Raw genomic sequence first — 19,884 nt, 5'->3', positions numbered from 1 at the left:
AAAACCTCCTCCGATGACACCTCAATCTGGGACAGTTCCTGAGATCTGTCACCTGAAAAGAAAGGCTCAGGTTTAGGAATCTCCCTCACGTCCTCAGCTGTGAAGATGGATGTAGAGAATTCATTTAGTTTCTCTGCAATGGCCTTATCGTCCTTGAGTGCTCCTTTAGCATTTCGATTGTCCAGTGGCCCCGCTGGTAGGCTAGCAGGTTTTCTGCTTCTGATCTGCTTAAAATTTTTTTTTGCTATTACTTTTTGAATCTTTGTCTAGCTATTATTCAAATTCTTTTTTGACCTTCCTAATTATTTTTTTACACTTCACTTGCCAGCGTTTATGCTCCTTTCTATTTTCCTTAATAGGATTAAACTTCTGCTTTTTAAGGATGCCTCTTATTCCTTCTTTTACTTTGTTGTTTAGATACAGTGGCACTTTTAAAATCCTTTTACTATGTTTTTAATTTGGGGGATAGATTTAATTTGAGCCTCTTTTATGGTGTCTTCAGGGGTGAAAGTAGATGCCGGGACTTACTGGTGCACCCTGTACTGGGCCTGACGTCCTTGGCGGGGGGGCAGGGGCAGCTCTGGGCCCCCCGGAAGGGGTGGGGTTTCAGACTGACGGGGTGGGTCTGGGGGCAGATTGCCCAAGCCACTCCTTCATGGCCTCTGCTTCTGCAGCGGCCAGGAGCCCTGGGCCCTTTTAAATCTCCGGGCCCCGTGGCAGCTGCCCCTTTTGCTCCCCGCCTTTTGGCAGCCCTGCTGGTAGGGTCTGGCAGCGGTGCCATGGCAGCGCTTTAACATCGGGTGTGTGCGGGCTGGTACCAGCGGCATACCGGCCCACACCGGCCCACTTTCACCTGTGGGTGTCTTTAACCAGTTTCCATGCAGCTTGCAGAGATTACACTTTTGGCATTGTACCTTTTAATTTCTGTTAAACTAACTTCCTCCTTTTGTGTAGTTCCCCTTTCTGAAATTAAATGCTAGTGTTGGGTTGCTGTGGTGTTTTTCCTGCCACAGGGATGTTAAATTTAATTATATTATGGTCACTATTACCAAGCGCTTCAGTTATATTCACCCCTTGGACTGGATGCTGTGCTCCACTGAGCACTAAATCAAGAACTGCCTCTCTCCTTGTGGGTTCCAGGACTAGTTGCTCCAAGAAGCCGCCACCTAAGGTGTCAAGAAACTTCATCTCTGCATCCCGTCCTGAGGTGACATGTACCCAGTCAATATGGGGATAGTTGAAATTGAGCTTTTGATTTTTGTTATTACTGAGTTTTTTATTTTGATAGCCTCTCTAATCTCCCTGAGCATTTCAGTCACAATCATCATCTTGGTCAGGTGGTCGGTAATATCTCCCTACTGCTATAGTCTTATTATCAGAGCGTGGAATTTCTATCTATAGAGACTCTATGGTACAGTTGGGTTCATTTAAGATTTTTACTTCATTTGATTTTACCCTTTCTTTCACAAATGGTGCCACTCCCCCACCAGCACGACCTGTTCTGTCCTTCCGATATGTTTTGTACCCTGGTATTACTGTGTCCCACTGATTATCCTCATTCCACCAAGTTTCTGTGATGCCTGTTACATCGATATCCTCGTTTAATATGAGACACTCTAGTTCACCCATCTTATTCTTTAGACTTCTAGCAATTGTATATAAGCACTTTAAAAACTTGTCACTTTTTAGCTGTCTGCCATTTCGTGATGTAATTGAATAGGACTTTTTTCATTTGACTGTTTCTCATCAGATACTACCCGTCTTTTATCTTTCATCCTCTCCTCCTTACTAGGACATAGACAATCCCCATTAATAGATCATCTGCTAAGGGATGTCTTTGTTCAAACTATATGCTTCTCTACACCTGTCAACTTTCCCCCAGCCCTTAATTTAAAAACCACTCTATGGCCTTTTTAATTTTAAGTACCAGGAATCTGATTCATTTTGGTTTAGGTGGAGCCCATCCTTCCTTTATAGTCTACTTCTTTCCCAAAAGTTTTGCCAGTTCCTAATAAATCTACAAACCCCCCCACCCCACCCCCCCACACACACCATGGTCTCATCCACGCATTGTGACCTTGCAGTTCTGCCTAACTGGCCCTGCGTGTGGAACTGGAAGCATCTCAGAGAAGGGTACCATGGAGGTCCTGAATTTCAATCTCGTACCTAAAAAGAAAATGAGGACTTGTGGCACCTTAGAGACTAACAAATTCATTTGAGCATAAACTTTCGTGAGCTACAGCTCACTTCATCGGATGCATTCAGTGGAAAATACAGTGGGGAGATTTATATACACACAGAACATGAAACAATGGGTGTTACCATACACACTGTAAGGAGAGTGATCACTTAAGATGAGCTATTACCAGCAGGAGAGCGGGGGGGAGAGGGGGGTATTCTATCTGCTACCCAAGATCCATAAACCTGGAAATCCTGGGCGCCCCATCATCTCAGGCATTGGCACCCTGACAGCAGGATTGTCTGGTGATGTAGAGTCCCTCCTCAGGCCCTACGCTACCAGCACTCCCAGCTACCTTCGAGACACCGACTTCCACAGGAAACTACAATCCATCGGTGATCTTCCTTATAACACCATCCTGGCCACTATGGATGTAGAAGCCCTCTACACCAACATTCCACACAAATATGGACTACAAGCCGTCAGGAACAGTATCCCAGATAATGTCATGGCTAACCTGGTGGCTGAACTTTGTGACTTTGTCCTCACCCATAACTATTTCACATTTGGGGACAATGTATACCTTCAGATCAGCGGCACTGCTATGGGTACCCGCATGGCCCCACACTATGCCAACATTTTTATGGCTGACTTAGAACAACGCTTCCTCAGCTCTCGTCCCCTAACGCCCCTACTCTACTTGCGCTATATTGATGACATCTTCATCATCTGGACCCATGGAAAAGAAGCTCTTGAGGAATTCCACCATGATTTCAACAACTTCCATCCCACCATCAACCTCAGCCTGGACCAGTCCACACAAGAGATCCACTTCCTGGACACTGCAGTGCTAATAAGCGATGGTCACATAAACACCACCCTATACCGGAAACCTACTGACCGCTATTCCCACCTACATGCCTCCAGCTTTCATCCAGACCACACCACACGATCCATCGTCTACAGCCAAGCTCTGCGATACAACCGCATTTGCTCCAACCCGTCAGACAGAGACAAACACCTACAAGATCTCTATCAAGCTTTCTTACAACTACAATACCCACCTGCGGAAGTGAAGAAACAGATTGACAGAGCCAGAAGAGTACCCAGAAGTCACCTACTACAGGACAGGCCCAACAAAGAAAATAACAGAATGCCACTAGCACCTTCAGCCCCCAACTAAAACCTCTCCAACACATCATCAAGGATCTACAACCTATCCTGAAGGACGACCCATCACTCTCACAAATCTTGGGAGACAGGCCAGTCCTCGCTTACAGACAGCCCCCCAACCTGAAGCAAATACTCACCAGCAACCACACACCACACAACAGAACCACTAACCCAGGAACCTATCCTTGCAACAAAGCCTGTTGCCAACTGTGCCCACATATCTATTCAGGGGACACCATCACAGGGCCTAATCACATCAGCCACATGATCAGAGGCTCGTTCACCTGCACATCTACCAATGTGATCTATGCCATCATGTGCCAGCAGTGCCCCTCTGCCACGTACGTTGGTCGAACTGGACAGTCTCTACGTAAAAGAATAAATGGACACAAATCAGACGTCAAGAATTATAACATTCATAAAGCAGTCGGAGAACACTTCAATCTCTCTGGTCACTCGATCTCAGACCTAAAAGTGGCAATTCTTCAACAAAAAAACTTCAAAAACAGACTCCAATGAGAGACTGCTGAATTGGAATTAATTTGCAAACTGGATACAATTAACTTAGGCTTGAATAGAGACTGGGAGTGGATGGGTCATTACACAAAGTAAAACTATTTCCCCATGTTTATTCCCCCCCCCCCCCCCCCACACACACACACACACACTGTTCCTCAGACGTTCTTGTCAACTGCTGGAAATGGCCCACCTTGATTATCACTACAAAAGGTTTTCTCCCCCCCCCCGCTCTCCTGCTGGTAATAGCTCATCTTAAGTGATCACTCTCCTTACAGTGTGTATGGTAACACCCATTGTTTCATGTTCAGTGTGTATATAAATCTCCCCACTGTATTTTCCACTGAATGCATCCGATGAAGTGAGCTGTAGCTCACGAAAGCTTATGCTCAAATAAATTGGTTAGTCTCTAAGGTGCCACAAGTACTCCTTTTCTTTTTGTGAATACAGACTAACATGGCTGCTACTCTGGAATCTTGTACCTAACAGCCTAAATTTGGCCTCTAGGACCTCTCTCCTATCCTTCCCTATGTCACTGCTACATGTACCATGACCACCGGCTCCTCCCCAGCACTACACATAAGTCTGTCTTGATGTTTCGAGAGATCCGCAACCTTTGCACCTGGCAGGCAAGTCACCATACAGTTCTCCCGGTCATCGCAAACCCAGCTCTCTATGTTTCTAATGATCGAATCTCCCATTACTAACACCTGTCTCTTCCTAATAACTGGAGTTCCCTCCCGCTGGGAGGTATCCTCATCTGGAAGGAGGGTCGCAACTATGGGATCGTTTCACTCTGCTCCAGTTGGATGTTCTCCTTCTCTGAGATTTTCATCCTCCTCAACAGCACAGAGGCTGTCAGACTGGGGGTGGGACAGTTCTACTGTGTCCCGGAAAGTCTCATCTATTTACCTCTCTGTCCCCCTTAGCACCTCCAGTTCAGTCACTCTGGTCTCCAAAACCCGTACACGGTCTCTGAGGACCAAGATCTCCTTGCACTGAATGCACACATATGCCACCCACCCATAAGGCAGGAAATCACACATGCTGATGTTGTCAGATGTTCGGCTGTGTGTTTGGGTTCTTTCTGTGTGCTAGACTGGCTCTGGCCAGATAGCCCATACAGCAGGCTCCGGTTGAACTTCCCAATAAGATCATAAACTTTGTTTAGTAGTGAAGGCATCTGGGTAGGTTATTGCTGATGAAGAATGGTGCTAATGCCCCAGTGCAATGGTTGCAGGTACACTAACACAGGTATGCCCATAACAACGAACCAGCTCAGGCAGTGGTGGGATTTTCCACTGCCTTAGGCCAGACAAAGGGTTAAGGCAAGGTATTCCAAAATTTATAGACTGAGACAAACAAACAACTTGAGATAAACTTACATATCCCCTTATGCATTTCCTGACATTTTTGTTACCTCCCCTTGTACTTTCCTCCCAATGTTTCAGACAAAACATCTCTATTCATCACTTCTGTCAAACCATTTTATCGTGTGCGAGGTTGGGGTGTTCTTGTGCTGGCCTGCTGGAATGCTAGCAATACCGGTGCCGAGTTTGTGTCCCGGACATCGACTTGCAGGCAAACAACAGCTTTTGACAGGGCCTGACAGTTGCTCAGAGCATAACTTGTACTTACTCTGGTTCAGGCCTCAGGCTTTGCACCAGGCCCATGCCTCAGGCTCTCTCTTTCTACTACAGATGTATTCAGTGCAATTAACTGGATAGCCCCCCAGTCTGTTGCTGGTCGTCTGCCTGTGTTCTCTTTTTACTCCTGCAGTGGGTTCTTTTGTTGCTGTTTTCTTTTCTTAGTAGGGAGGGTTTATTGCCTTAAGTGTAAAGAATGGTAATGAAGTATGTCTAGCCCCTCATTCTCAACTCCCTCACAAAACTCCTGTTAGCTGCTCCTGGTTGCTGTCTCCTCTGGTGGCTTAGGAGTGGGCTTTTGAAACCTCTGTTCTTCCTGAGTAACCCTGCTGCCTGGTTAAGGGTTGATGGGTGCTAAAGAGCTTGGGGATCAAAGCCTCATTAAGAAGCTCTCAGTCTTGCCTAGCAGGCCATGAGGCTCAGCACACAGTCCCCCAGACAAACAGACCACATTATGACAATAAGTTACATGCAAAGTAAAATTACAACACACATTCTAGAGTCTAGACTTAATTAACAAGGTACTCGCACGCCTTGGAAGAGTGCTGCTCACCCAAAATCTCTGCAGCTAGGCTGGCTGGAACACCCCTTTCCTGAGACAAGCATGCTGTCAGTTTGCCTCCATGGTGAAGAATTCATTATGTCCCTTGGCCTCCCTATATATGCCCAAACAATCCTTTGTCTGCATTAAAAAAACAGGACACCCTCTGCCTGCTGTTTGTTTCATCGTCCTGATTTCCTTTCTTGTAGATTTCACAAGCTCTTGATTAGTGCCAAGCATAATATGCAAATAGTCTCGAAGTGCAAGGTAGATGATACACACACGGCCAGACAAGGAGACAGCTCTCTGTTACCTCAGAGGTGTTCCTTTCAGACAGGAAGAATGTGACTTCCTGACGACCAGCCCTAACTCCAAGAACATAATTTCCAATATAGGTAACTCCTTAAATATTATCTGCACACACATTTCACCACCTGAGTGACTGGTTCCTGGCACAGACCTCACATGCTGCCCTTCAGTGAATTATTATGCATAGATCTGACCCAGGGGATTCTCTGTAAAACCCTATGCACCTGTTGGCACCAAAAGTTCCCTGGGACACAAGCCCCCTAATGGAGACACAATTCAAGTCTCTAGGCACAGCCAAGTTCTTCTGCTAGACAATGAAAGTCATGCTGGTCGTATTCATTGTGAGAAAGGAGAAAAAGCCGTGGGGTGTGGAGCCCTTCTCTTTCCAGGCATTCTATGCAGGTGTTCTTGATTTGCTCCAGGATTCTTGACTCACTGAAGTTTCTCTTTCTTCTGTTATTGTACAGGTCCACATCCACCTTGGAGCGCACAAAATAAACCTTCTTTCCCATTCGTTGGATCTCCTGGGCGAGGTTGGCATGGAGGGTTGTAAAGTTGTCAGAGGAGAAGATGAGGAACACATCAGACTTGCTCAATTCGATGTCCCTGTCCAGTGAAAACTTCCCCAGGATGATTCCTGGCATGTCCCATATCGTTACGTTTGGGTGTTTGGGATGCTGATAAGACTTCCTCTTCTTTGTTGTCTCAATCACCCCAGTTCGGGCAGCATTGTCATCTTCATCTTGCAGGCCCCGGATTGCGTTGATGAAGGAGGACTTCCCACAGCCTGTCTCTCCCAGGAGAGCAATATTAAGCCCAGTGCTTGGTAGTGACTCATGAGAACCAGAAACTGAGTCTGAAAGGTCTCCTGTTCCAGAAGCAGCCCCTAGTTCTTCACCACCATCTTGAGAGAGATTGGTGCTGTCTCCGTCAGGACATAGGAGTCGTTCCTTGGGCTCCAGCAGACAGTCTTCAAAAAGGAGGAGAAATATTTTGGTTACTCTTTGCTTTAAAGTTACTGGTTGAATACTAAACTCTCTGCACAAGCTACAGCCTTCAGCATCGTTCTCTGGAGGCTAGAGGTGAGTTGCAGCAAACTATGAAACAGTCTGTTAAAGGAGTTTGATAACAACACCTTCCCGATCCCCCACAAAAGCACAGTTTCCACTAACTCGGGAAGTCTTGGGCTCACAGGGTCAGATCCCAGGCTCTTTGCTCTGCTCTGGTTGCATCAAGGAGTCACAAAACTGCCCTCATTGGGCAGCTGAAGATACCCCCAAGTTTTGTGGAGCTACCGTTGGTGGCTCTATGCCACCCCACTCCCAACACCCTGATGGACAAGCCTCTTAGAGTGTGCCCAGGGCATCAGATGTGCATTGCCGTGATCTGGCTATCCTCAACCAGCATAACAACCCCTTGGGGTCAGTTAGCAGAGAACATAAATTAGGACAGCCTTAGGGCATTTAGTTGCCACAGGGTTCAGGGAACACAAATATGGCATATAGTCACTTTTGCCCCCATCTCGGGTTCTGTGCCAAGCACTGCTTGGCTGTACCTTTGGATTGGGCAATTAATTACAAAACACTGGGCCCAGATGATGTAACATGTAATTTATCACTCATCTTTTGCTGCTGGAGTGATATAAAAGGGTTTAAGTGTCACTGATCAGGTCCACTGAAATCACATGCAGTTAACCTTGTTTATGAGGGCTTCGCTACAGGTCAGCCCAGACTTGCAAAAGACTTTGCAGTCTCTTCACGTTCATAAAGCCATGAACAAGGCCAGGTTTGCCTGAAGAGTTGCAAAGCCTTTTACAAGTCTTTATGAGCCATGGACCACTGTCACGGATCAGCTTGCAGGACTGGGGCCATATATTTCCAGAATTAGGGCCATATTATAGAGAGACAGTGCCAGAGGGCTTCCAATCTATTTAATGTGTCCTTTAATTATCTAGAAGAAGGGAGGAAACTGCATGTTATTTAAATTCACAGGCCATTCTAACTCAATGTTGAGCTGCAAACACCGATGAGGACATAGGAATAATGCAGTGTGACCTAGAGAAATTAAAAACATGTGCTGGTCTATGAAAATGCACAGGAATATTGGTGGGGAACTAACACACCATGAACTGTGCTGCCTTCCAGCTAGCTGGACAATGGATAGGTGTAAAATAATATTTCAAATAAAAGGGACATTTCTTGCAATGTTTATGTGTCCCAAAATCCTGATGTCTGTAATTCAAGAAGGATGTTGATAAGGGGGTGAGAGAAGAGCCACAAGAATGATTCTGTGTGGGCAACAAATATTGGATAACGGGCTTTTCAGTCAAGCAGAGGAAGGTCTGACACAATCCAACGGCTGGGAGTTGAAGCTAGACAGATTCAGACTGGAAATAAGGCATCAGTGTTTAACAGCGAGGGAATTAACCAATGGAATAATTTACTCGGGGTCATAGTAGATTCTCCATCACTGACAGGTTTTAAATCAAAATGCCTCAATGCATCTTTGAACTAGCTTTTCTTCTTGCACCCAAACACACCTTCTTCCATACAGAATTATTTTACCTTCTTCTCTGGGATTCAGTGTCCCCCTTTCATGGTCCCCTGCTTCAGACCTACTCTGGATGATTCCATGGCTTTCAGGTCTTGGATTTTCATTCCTGGCTGGCCTCTAGAAAAGATTCATATTTGAAGAGGAAGAAAATTGGTTATTGTTAGGAACCAAAGAATATTTCCAAGGCTATGTCTACACTACACAGCTTTTAGCAACAAGGCTTTGTCAACACAGCAGTGTAGCCGCTGTTTGTTGGCACTTTCGCTGACTAAATACTTCTACCCTCCACGAGCGGCGTTCGCTTTGTTGGCAGGGTCTTTCGCAGGGAGTTTTGTTGCTCAATTGCAAGTGTAGACATACCCTAATAGTAATACCTAGAAGAGCAGGTCCCCTCAAGCTGTTTACCCTTAGCCACTGGGTACATCTATACTGCGGTTTAAAGCCTGTGGCAGTGAGTCTCGGCGCCCGGGTCTACGGCACTAAAAACAGCCGTGTAGATGTTGAGGTCAGACTTCTTCACAAATCAGTTGTCCTCCTGGGTGGTGTTACTGGGGCTCTGGAACAGGGCCCATCACACATACACAAACAAAGAAGGAAATACAAATGGTCTGGAGAGTTACCTGGAGGCAGTCATCAGGGGGGTGCGGGGCTGTGGTGCATACTCCTGACTTCTGGGTTTCCCAGGGTCTAAATGGCTGCAGATTCTTGAGTGACTGCAGCAGGGAAGGATAGCGGCTCTTAAGGATAATATATATTAATGGTGGAATGGTAACACAAAGCAGAAGAAGCCAGAGCCATGATGAGTGGGCATTCTCAGGAGCTGTAAGAGACAAAAATAATTGCAAGAGATGCCTAAAAACACAACTGAGAGAGGGGAAATTTCAAAATCCTTCCCTTTGAAATACGCAAGGAGCTCTGCAGCATCTTCATATCATAGAATATAATAGCCAGACTGGCAAATGGAAATATCCCCTCCCGTTCCCGCTCCCATCCAGCCTCTCCACTCTCCCCTCCCATTCGCCCCCACACTTAGCCCCCATGCCCTCCTCATCCCACTCCCCCACCCTGCCTGGCCCCCCGTTCCCACATCACCCACCTCCCCCACCCTTCCCTCCCATTCCCTTGTCACCCAGCCCTCATCCATCTTACTCAGCCGCCCTCCCCTCCCATTTCCCTCCTTGCCTAGCCCCACTCCTCTCTCACACCATCCCCCCAACCCTCCTCTTCCAGTTCCATCTGGTCTCCGCATTGTGCATCCCCATCAAACCCTCCATTCCCCAGCCCCCACCTCCAGTGCCATTTACAGCTCTACAAGATCCCTGTGCCTACACTGAGCTGTCCAGGTCTTTTCCCTGAGTAGTTATGGCTAGTTCAGAACCCAGTGATACGTCTGAGTTGATCAAATGGTCCTGGCTACCAAGCTTTGGGATTTTGCTGCATTCTGAAAGTGGAGCCCTACCTTTCTCCACGGTCACTCTCATTCGCATGGAAAACCTGCCCAGTTCCGGCTTGACGTGGCAGGTGTAGAAACCCTTGTCCTCCAGCCGGACGTTCTTGAGTCTCAGGGACGCATTTCCCTCATGGAATCTCTCCGGATACAGCTGGGTCCGGCCCCGGTAAGCCTCATCCTGTGTTTCCAGCTGGTCCAGCTGAGAAAAATAGCTGTGAACCAGGAGATCTGATCCCTTCTTCCAGGTGATGTTCAATAGTTGAAGGTTTGACACAGGTCCGAAGGAGCAGTTCATGATGACGTCCTCCCCTTGCTGAGCGCTGATGGTCTCCTCTACTTGAATCTCCCCTTAGAGAGAAGAAAGTTGGGATTATTCATCCCAGCTCCACCCACACTTTTTGCCAAATATTTTTGTTTAATTTTTCAGAAAACTTCCACCAACAAAACACACAAAGAACCTTACTCATCACACACACAACAGCCCATAAACAGATTTTCCATAATCTAAGAAGAATTCACAGCATATTATTTCTCTGTCAATATTTTCTCTAGGGAAAAATATGTTCTTCACCCATGTTCCTCCACCCCAAAATTTACTACTATAAAAATGTGTACAACAACCATGCCAGCCACCCCACCATTGGGATATCAGTGGGGATGGGACCTCGACACTTTCAGTGCCAAAAACATAAGTTTCTACTGCATGAGCTAAAAGAGTAACTCCTTTACCTGGCAGCAGTAGTTGGTTGTTCTCATTTTACGTGGAACAGGCACTAGAGGGGGGATAAAGACACTGTGGGATAGTGTGACCTACACTTGTGTGGAAAGGCAGAGTTTCACAGAGTTTAAGGGAGATCATCTAGTCTAATCTCCTGTATAGCACAGACCATTAAATTCCACCTAATTACCCCCATATTGAGCCCAGTTACTCTAATTAGACTAACACGTTTCAGTTCTCATGCAGAGAGCAGGAGAGCCAATTATTTTCTCCGCCGGCACAACTGGAGATGTGCAAGGTGCCTCCAAATGCCCAGGGAGTGGTCCAGCACTACACCTCCTCTTGCAATGGGCGGTGTCTAACAGGCACAACTGGTGTTGATTTATGCAGCACCATCAATGATTTATGCCACAACTTTTCCCAGAGGAGAATTATACAGCCTCTGACACAGCCATGTAATCATAGTGCCCGGGGCCGTGACAGGGCGAGTCCGCACTGGAGAATGGAAGCTCGTCAGATGCTAGGAAAGTGCACAAGAATCACCATCATACTTATCACTGAGAGTGGCATCGTTCTAGAAGTTGAGTTCAGTTCAGAGTTGACATAGCAGCAGTACGATCCCTCATCCTGCATGCGGACACTATGGAGTTGTAAGGATGCATTTCCTTCAGGGAATCGCTCTGGGAAAAGCCGTGTGCGGCCCTTGTAATCTTTGTCCTGTTTATATAGTTGGTCCATCCCCCAGTAGTATTTGTGGACCAGCAGACCTGGTCCGTTGTCTCTTTCCTTCTTCCAGGTGACAATCAAGCGCTGAAATTTCACCCCAGATATGAAAGGGAAGGTGCAGTTCAGGATGACGTTCTCTCCATACTGAGCAGTGACGGGTGACTGAGCTCCAGCAACCCCTTAAAGGCAAGCAAAGGTGCCAGAATCTTTTAACTTCAGCCTGTTTCCCCTCTCTCTCCCCAGATATTTGTACAAGTTCTTTGAAAAACCTACCACACAGGTGAAAGGTCTGTTCCATTTCCTACAGAGACACGGTGGTTACATAGTTCATTATTAATAAATAATATATTGTTAAAAATCACAATACAATATTCCTCTGTTCTAAATACCAGTTGTTAGTTGGACCTCAGCTGCTGAGTAGATTAGTGGATCTGGTCAAAAATGTCTCTCCCTCCCCCTATGGAAATATTCTATAAAAAACAAGGAAAAATAGTTTCCACCAAAATTTTCAACTGATGCCTCATTGAGTCCTGGACATGGTGCATCATGGAAGATGTAGTCCAGCTAGGGAGCTTGGCCCATACAGGAAAATGAGGACGTGAGGACAACAACTCCTATGAGGCATCACGAAGCATTTTCAGCCAAAAACCAGAAACGTTTCGGGTTTTAGACATTCAGTTTTTCTAAAACCAAAATGCAAAATTCTGTTCTTTGCTTTCTGAAATCTGGAAAAATCAAAAAGCTTTGGGTGAAAATGTTTTGTTCAAAAATTTTCATAGAGGGGAAAAAATGTTTTTTTTTGTTTTGTTTTTGCTTTTTTGACCAGTCCTTAGTATACTTAAGAAGTCACACTGGAGATTTTTACAATTAATGCATTGTTATTGATCCAATTTAGGCCTTTTAAAGGTGCCCAGATACCACAGTAGTGGGCATCTTGTAAATACTTAAGATAAACTCCTTTGGAATGGTTAGTTATTCTTCTGTATTGTATTTAATCTCCCTGAAAAGGCCATTTTATCTTTCAGTTGTGACAAAACCAGCAGAGTAATTTCTGCAGCACTATCATCAAAGATAAGGACTGACTTCAGGATAGGAAGGAGGCACATGGCAAGAAAGCTGTGGGTGTGCGTGAGCGTGTGTGTGTGTATAAAGAAGACTATATTAATCTCTTAAGAGATGCAGAAGAGCAAAGCAGGAAATACGTACCACCGAGAGTCCACAATGTAACCAAGCGAATCAACCAGCGGGGCTCCCACCTCATCATGCTGCAGACAGGCTGGCATCTGCAAGAGAGAGAGTAAGAGGTTCTGTCCAAAGCACCATTAACTTCAGAATTGTAACCCCAAGATCTGATTCCCCTTTCTCTCACCCGGGAGGTGGTGGTGCTCCCCATAAAAATCAGCAAAACCTGTTCAGTCCATGGGATGGACTGAGAGTGGAGGAGGGCTGTGTGGTGAACCAGGCTATTGTCTGTAGGACCCCTGTCTTATGGAAGGTGTATAGTGACTGAGGCAGGGGATGTCAGAAAGAGAAAAGCTGGCACCCTGGTTGAGGAACCTGCATGCCAATGCTGGAGAAGTGGATTCTATCCCTGCCACTGTCCCAGAGCTGATCAGGGAAATGCAGTTTCCATCCTGCAGGAAATTGCAAGTTCTGAAAAGTTTTGATTCAGACACCACAGGATGTTAAAATTAAGAAGTGAAAAAAATGAAAAAAGTCAAGCACACTGGAAAACCTAATCCCAACTACACATATACACTGATGGGGTCTAAATTAGCTGGTACTACTCAAGAAAGGGATCTGGGAGTCACTGTGGACAGTTCTCTGAAAACATCCACTCAATGGGCAGCGGCAGTCAAAAAAGGGAACAGAATGTTGGGAATCATTAAGAAAGGGACAGATAATAAGACAGAAGATATCGTATTGCCTCTATATAAATCCATGGTACGCCCACAGCTTGACCACTGCATGCAGATGTGGTCGCCCCATCTCCAAAAAGATCTATTGGAATTGGAAAAGGTTCAGAAAAGGGCAACAAAAATGATTAGGGGGATGGAATGAGGAGAGATTAATAAGACTGGGACAGTTCAGCTTAGAAAAGAGATGGCTAAGGGGAGATATGACAGAGGTCTATAAAATCATGACTGGTGCAGAGAAAGTAGATAAGGCAGTGTTGTTTACTCCTTCTCATTACACAAGAACTTGGGGTCACCAAATGAAAGTAATAGGCAGCAGGTTTAAAACAAACAAAAGGAAGTATTTCTTCACACAACGCACAGTCAACCTGTGGAGCTCATTGCCAGAGGATATTGTGAAGCCCAAGACTATAACAGGGTTCAAAAAAGAGCTAGATAAGTTCATGGAGGATAGGTCCATCAGTGGCTATTAGCCAGGATGGGCAGGGACAGAATTTGGGAATAGGCGACAGGGGTCACTTGATGATTTCCTGTTCTGTTCATTCCCTCTGAGGCACCTGGCATTGGCCACTGTGGGAAGACAGGACACTAGGCCAGATGGACCTTTGGTCTGACCCAGTCTGGCCACTTTTATGTTCTTATGCCAGATTGGCTCAAACCCACAGCTCATGTAGTCCAGTGCCCTGTCCCTAACAGAGACTCTCACCAGACGTTTCAGAGGAAGCTGCACGAAACCCACAGCTGTGGATGGTCTGCCCGACTTGTGCAGTCTCATGCTAATCTTTTATAACTCGAGATTGGTGTAAGCATGTGGTTCAGTCTCACTTCCAAAATGTTTGTTAGCATTAAGTCCTCTAACTTTGGATCTCCCTGTTATGCAGATAACCGTCCAATCCCTCTTCAGATCTTGTCCAGGTCCTGGGCTCAACCACATCATGTGGCAGGGAGTTCCACAAGTTCACTGTTCCATGAAAAAGTACATCCTTTAGTCAGTTTTGAACATGCTGCCTTTTCATTTCTTTTTTCCTCTGGTTATTTATTAGCAGAGCCAATAAATTGTTACAAAAGCATTCATATAACTAATGTCACAGCCCTGAAAAGACAAGGTTTGGTGTACTTACAAGACCTGGCCTTCAGAAAACAGTAAAACTAGGATGGTGGCCAAGCAGTAAGGTAGCAGTTTAACACTTCTTCGCTCCCTCCTTAGTATTCAAAGAATGTCGGCCCAACTTGCAGGCTGGGGGCCTCTCTCCTGGGGAGCAGGGACTCTGAAAATGATTTAGGGGTCATGGTGGATAATCAGCTGAATGTGGGTTCCCAATGTGACTGTGTGACCAAAACAGCTGATGTAATCCTGGGATGATTAACAAGGGAATCTCAAGCAGGAGCAGGGAGGAGATTTTTCCTCTGGATTTGGCCCTGTTGCCATACTGTGGGCGTACCATAGAATCATAGAAGATCAGGGTTGGAAGGGACCTCAGGAGGTCATCTAGTCCAACCCCCTGCTCAAAGCAGGACCAACCCCAACTAAATCATCCCAGCCAGAGCTGTGTCAAGCCGGGCCTTAAACACCTCTAAGGATGGAGATTCCACCACCTCCCTAGGGAACCCATTCCAGTGCTTCACCACCCTCCTAGTGAAAAAGTTTTTCCTAATATCCAACCTCAACCTCCCCCACTGCAACTTGAGACCATTGCTCCTTGTTCTGTCATCAGCTACCACTGAGAACAGTCAAGATCCATCCTCTTTGGAACCCCCTTTCAGGTAGTTGAAAGCAGTTATCAAATCCCCCCTCATTCTTCTCTTCCACAGACTAAACAATCCCAGTTCCCTCAGCCTCTCTTCATAAGCCATGTGCTTCGGCCCCATAATCATTTTTGTTGCCCTCTGCTGGACTCTCCAATTTTTCCACATCCTTCTTGTAGTGTGGGGCCCAAAACTGGACACAGTACTCCAGAGGAGGCCTCACCAATGCCGAATAGAGGGGAATGATCACGTCCCTTGATCTGCTGGCAATGCCCCTACTTATAAAAATGCTGTTAGCCTTCTTGGACTGCAGACTTATATCCAGCTTCTCATCCACTGTAACCCCTAGGTCCTTTTCTGCAGAACTGCTGCCTAGCCATTCAGTCCCTAGTCTGTAGCGGTGCATGGGATTCTTCCGTCCTAAGTGCAGGACTCTGCACTTGTCCTTGTTGAACCTCATCAGATTTCTTTTGGCCCAATCCTCCAATTTGTCTAGGGCCCTCTGTATCCTATCCCTACCCTCCAGCATATCTACCTCTCCTCCCAGTTTAGTGTCATCTGCAAACTTGCTGAGGGTGCAATCCACACCATCCTCCAGATCATTTATGAAGATATTGAACAAAACCAGCCCCAGGACCGACCCTTGGGGCACTCCACTTGATACCGGCTGCCAACTAGACATGGAGCCATTGATCACTACCCGTTGAGCCCGACAATCTAGCCAGCTTTCTGTCCACCTTATAGTCCATTCATCCAGCCCATACTTCTTTAACTTGCCGGCAAGAATACTGTGGGAGACCTTGCCTGTTATCCCATGGCAACTCATTTTGCTTAAGAGTAAACTGTTCTGTGCTTAAATAGCACCCAGCACAATGGGGCTCTGGTCTGAGACTAGGGAATTGTGGTGCTACCGTAATACATAGCAATAATAACATATGCCCCCTAGTCTTGGGCCATGATTGGGGTGCCTGGATGCTACCGTAATACACCTAATAAATAGCAATAGTAATGCACAGCACTGAGCACAATGGGGTCTTGCGCCAGGGCTGGGGTACTTGTGTGTTACCGTGATACACCTAATGAATAGTAATCATAATGTATCGTGCCGAGCACCTTGGGGTCCTGGGCCTGGATGGGGTTCCAGGGCGCTGCCATAGTACACCTAATAAATAGCAATCAGAATGTACCACACCGAGCAAAGTGGGGTCCTGGGTTGAGACTGGGGCTCCTAGGCACTGAAGTCGTTATCAGCAGCATCATGAGTCATCAATAAGACAGAGGCGAGCAGAGCTGGAATACTGACCGCAGAGAGTCCACTGCACTCTCGTCATGGAGCAGCCTGCGTCTGCCAGTGAAGGCAGGACAGTCTGTGAAGAGCTGGCTCCTGCCCCAGGCGATCCGCTGAACATCAGGAACGAAGGCACAGGGCGCGATTCCCCTCTCGCTCACCCCCGTAGCGCTCAGGCGTAACTCCCGGCTGGTTCCAATCTCTCATATCCTATGTAATTTAATAGCCAGGAAAGCAAAGGGGTTGCAGATGTATTTGGCAGGGTGCTGTGGAAACGCCTTTAAAAAATGCAGACCTGGTTTCTCATTGATGCTCACACCCCTTTCCCTGGTGTAAATGACATTGAATGCAATTCCGTAGCAGGAATCCAATTCTCTCCGGCATCCCAGGGGAAGCCGAAATGAAGCACCAGCCCTCTAGAGCAGACTACTGTACCCCTTTTAGCAGGGGTTCTCAAATTGGGGTTGGGACCCCTGAGGGGGTCACTAGGTTATTTCATGGGGGGTCATGAGCTGTCAGCCTTCACCCCCAAACCCAGCTTTGCCTCCAGCATTTATAATGTGTTTAAAAAGTGGTTTTAATTTACAAGGAGGGTTGCACTCAGAGGTTTGTTATGTAAAGGGGGTCACCAGTATAAAAATTTGAGAACCACTTCCTTCCAGGAGTCTGATTTGTCTTGTGTACCCCCAAGTTTCCCCTCACTTAAAAATGACCTGCTGACAAAATCAGACATAAAAAGACCAAAGTGTCACAACAGCCACACTATTACTGGCAAATTGCTTCCTTTCTTGTAGTTAGCATATAATTATAAAATAAATCGATTGGGATATAAATATTGTCCTTACATTTCAGTGGACAGTATATAGAGCAGTGTAAACACATCATGGTCTGTATGAAATTTTAGTTTGCACTGACTTCGCCAGGGTTTTTTATGTAGCCTGTTGTAAACCGAGGCAAATATCTAGCTGAGTTAATGTACCCCCGGAAGACCTCTGGTTACCCCCAGGGATACACGTATCCCTGCTTGAGAACCACTGGTCTAGAGAAAGGGGATCATTTTCTATTACAAATAGAAAATGGAGGGGGGGGAGGATGTTTCTGTGCTGGGAACTGAGGGCTTGTGCCTCTCCCAGAGAACGTGTCCTCCCGATCAGACCGGAGAGCCTCCCCCATGGCCACATGCTGCCCAGCATCCTGCATCGAGTGGCCTGACCCTGGCTAACTCGATGGCCCGTGTGGAGCGTTAGGAGCAGAGCCCAGCTCAGGACACCTAAAATGGCAGTTCGTCAGCAGCTGCTACAGTGCCTCTTTGGCCTTCAAACAACCAGCTGCTGACAAAACAAGGCCCAAAGCCAAGAAAGGCCACTTACCGGCTTCCCTCCCAGGTGCCCCGACTCTGCAAAGAGCTTACAGAGTGATTTGTGTTCGGTTTCCCATCGCTCTCATGGCTCTCTCCCACCATCACCGAGCAAGGTGAATGATCTGGAAAGTGAAAGCAACTGGCAGGTTTTTTTTTCTCCTGTTTCACTTTGAAAGCAGTGAGCAAACAGCCCAGTTCCAGCGCTGCCGGCTCCCCAGCCGACGAGCCGGGAAGCCGACCCGCACCAAGAATCCTGAACGTCACAGACGGTGGGAGATTAGGGGCAGGTCTGCACTAGAAATGGACATCGGCGTGGCTGCAGCACCCCCTCGCACATCTGGGGAGACGCTCTAAGCCAACGGGAGAGAGCTCTCCCCGTCAGCTTCGTAACTCCACCTCCGTGAGAGACACTCTCCCATCCACATGCAGCTGTCTACACTGCAGGTGTGTGGATTTGTCACACACACACACCCCCAACCCCCCTGAGTGACACAGTAAGTGTGTAGTGCAGCCCTGGCCAAAGAGCTGAAGGTGACGCTGCCAAATTTCCTGGGAGGACGCTCTTTGACTCTTGCCAGAGGGTTTACACATGCCCTAATGGAGTCCCCTGGCAGAGAGCTGGGTTAGCATGCCCCAGGCCAGTGCTAGGGGGCGCTGTGCTGCAGGGGGCAGGGCAGGGACTCTCCCCTGGCACTCAGGGCTAGCCCCGATGCCCCAGCATGGTGCTAGGGGTCACCAACCTCCTTTCTGTGGTGTTTCCAGAGAATCATGGCCATGTCAGGCTGGATGGGATCATGACGTCCAGCCCCCTGCGCCAAGGCAGGACCAAGTAAACCCAGACCTGCCCTGACTGGGTTTCGTCCAGCCCCAGCAGGGCTAGATGACCTTGCTAGATGTGTCATTTGTGGGTTGCAGTGGGTGGCCAGGAGAGGTGGCAGGGAATTGTCACTCTTAGCTGACCAGTTGGGCACTTGTGTGCTCCCCACCTTCTTGCCGTGGCTTTAGCTCTCTCTGGAGTAAGGCCAGATAGGGGTAGTCCCCTAGTCCTGGGGGACTGACGGGGAGATGCTCATGAACTCCCTCCCGAGGGGTCACGGTTTCAAAACCCCATGAAGCTCTTTGGGGAATTGGATAATATCCAAATAAACAAGAACCAGGAGTAAACATTTCAAAAGTGCCTTAGGAGCTAAGGGCTGGATTTTCAAAGGTATTTAGGTGCCAGAGGATGCAGAAAGGCACCTAGTGGAGTTTTGGGAAGTGCTCCAGCAGGGTAGCCACCCAACTCCCATTGATTTCCAACCCCTCTTTGCATCTTTAGATACCTAAATAGCTATGGAAATATAGCCCTCAGTCACTTATCAAAATAGAACTTTGGTGCCTAAGTCCCTTAGGCTTTGCTATGACCTGAGTTAAACAGTCTCCATTATCTACGTGCTCTCTCTGAGATGTCTCCATTGTATCCAGTTCCTGGGAAAGTCTTTGGGAGTGTGGATTCCCTTTAGTAGACCATCAGTGCATCTGGCTCCTCCGTTGCTGCACCTGAGAGGCTGGTTGTGGCTGTTCCCAATAAGGCAGCCCTCCCCAGAAACCTTCTGGAAAGGATTGCAGAGAACCTTCATGAAAGTTTCCTCGAGATCTCCATGGAGGATTCCTGGGCCATCATTGTGCACATAAACATCCTTTTTGGGAGAGAACCCTCTGCGTAGTTGGGGCGGCCACTGGGAATCAGCTACACACTGCACCTCACTTTTCCTTCATATTAA

The 19,884-nt window shown here is 47.1% G+C and overlaps 1 protein-coding gene across 1 annotated transcript in view; it reads right to left on the bottom strand.

The window, feature by feature from the left end:
- Positions 1 to 18,490, bottom strand: part of LOC125626078 (uncharacterized) — a 35,181-nt gene extending 16,691 nt beyond the window's left edge. The window contains exons 1-8 of the mRNA XM_048828768.2: positions 18,132 to 18,490; positions 16,777 to 16,971; positions 13,018 to 13,094; positions 11,637 to 11,990; positions 10,377 to 10,715; positions 9,538 to 9,737; positions 8,929 to 9,034; positions 6,650 to 7,334 (exon numbers count right to left, since the gene is read on the bottom strand). Of these exons, the coding sequence (XP_048684725.2) occupies positions 6,650 to 7,334; positions 8,929 to 9,034; positions 9,538 to 9,737; positions 10,377 to 10,715; positions 11,637 to 11,990; positions 13,018 to 13,075 (1,742 nt within the window). The 5' untranslated portion in view covers positions 13,076 to 13,094; positions 16,777 to 16,971; positions 18,132 to 18,490. The remainder of the gene's footprint in view (positions 1 to 6,649; positions 7,335 to 8,928; positions 9,035 to 9,537; positions 9,738 to 10,376; positions 10,716 to 11,636; positions 11,991 to 13,017; positions 13,095 to 16,776; positions 16,972 to 18,131) is intronic.
- Between the last annotated feature and the right edge of the window lie 1,394 nt (positions 18,491 to 19,884).

This window comes from Caretta caretta, chromosome 24, assembly GCF_965140235.1.
Source record: "Caretta caretta isolate rCarCar2 chromosome 24, rCarCar1.hap1, whole genome shotgun sequence".
Taxonomy (NCBI): domain Eukaryota; kingdom Metazoa; phylum Chordata; order Testudines; family Cheloniidae; genus Caretta; species Caretta caretta.
Note: the sequence above shows the minus strand (reverse complement) of the source record. Positions and strands in the feature narration are given on the sequence as shown.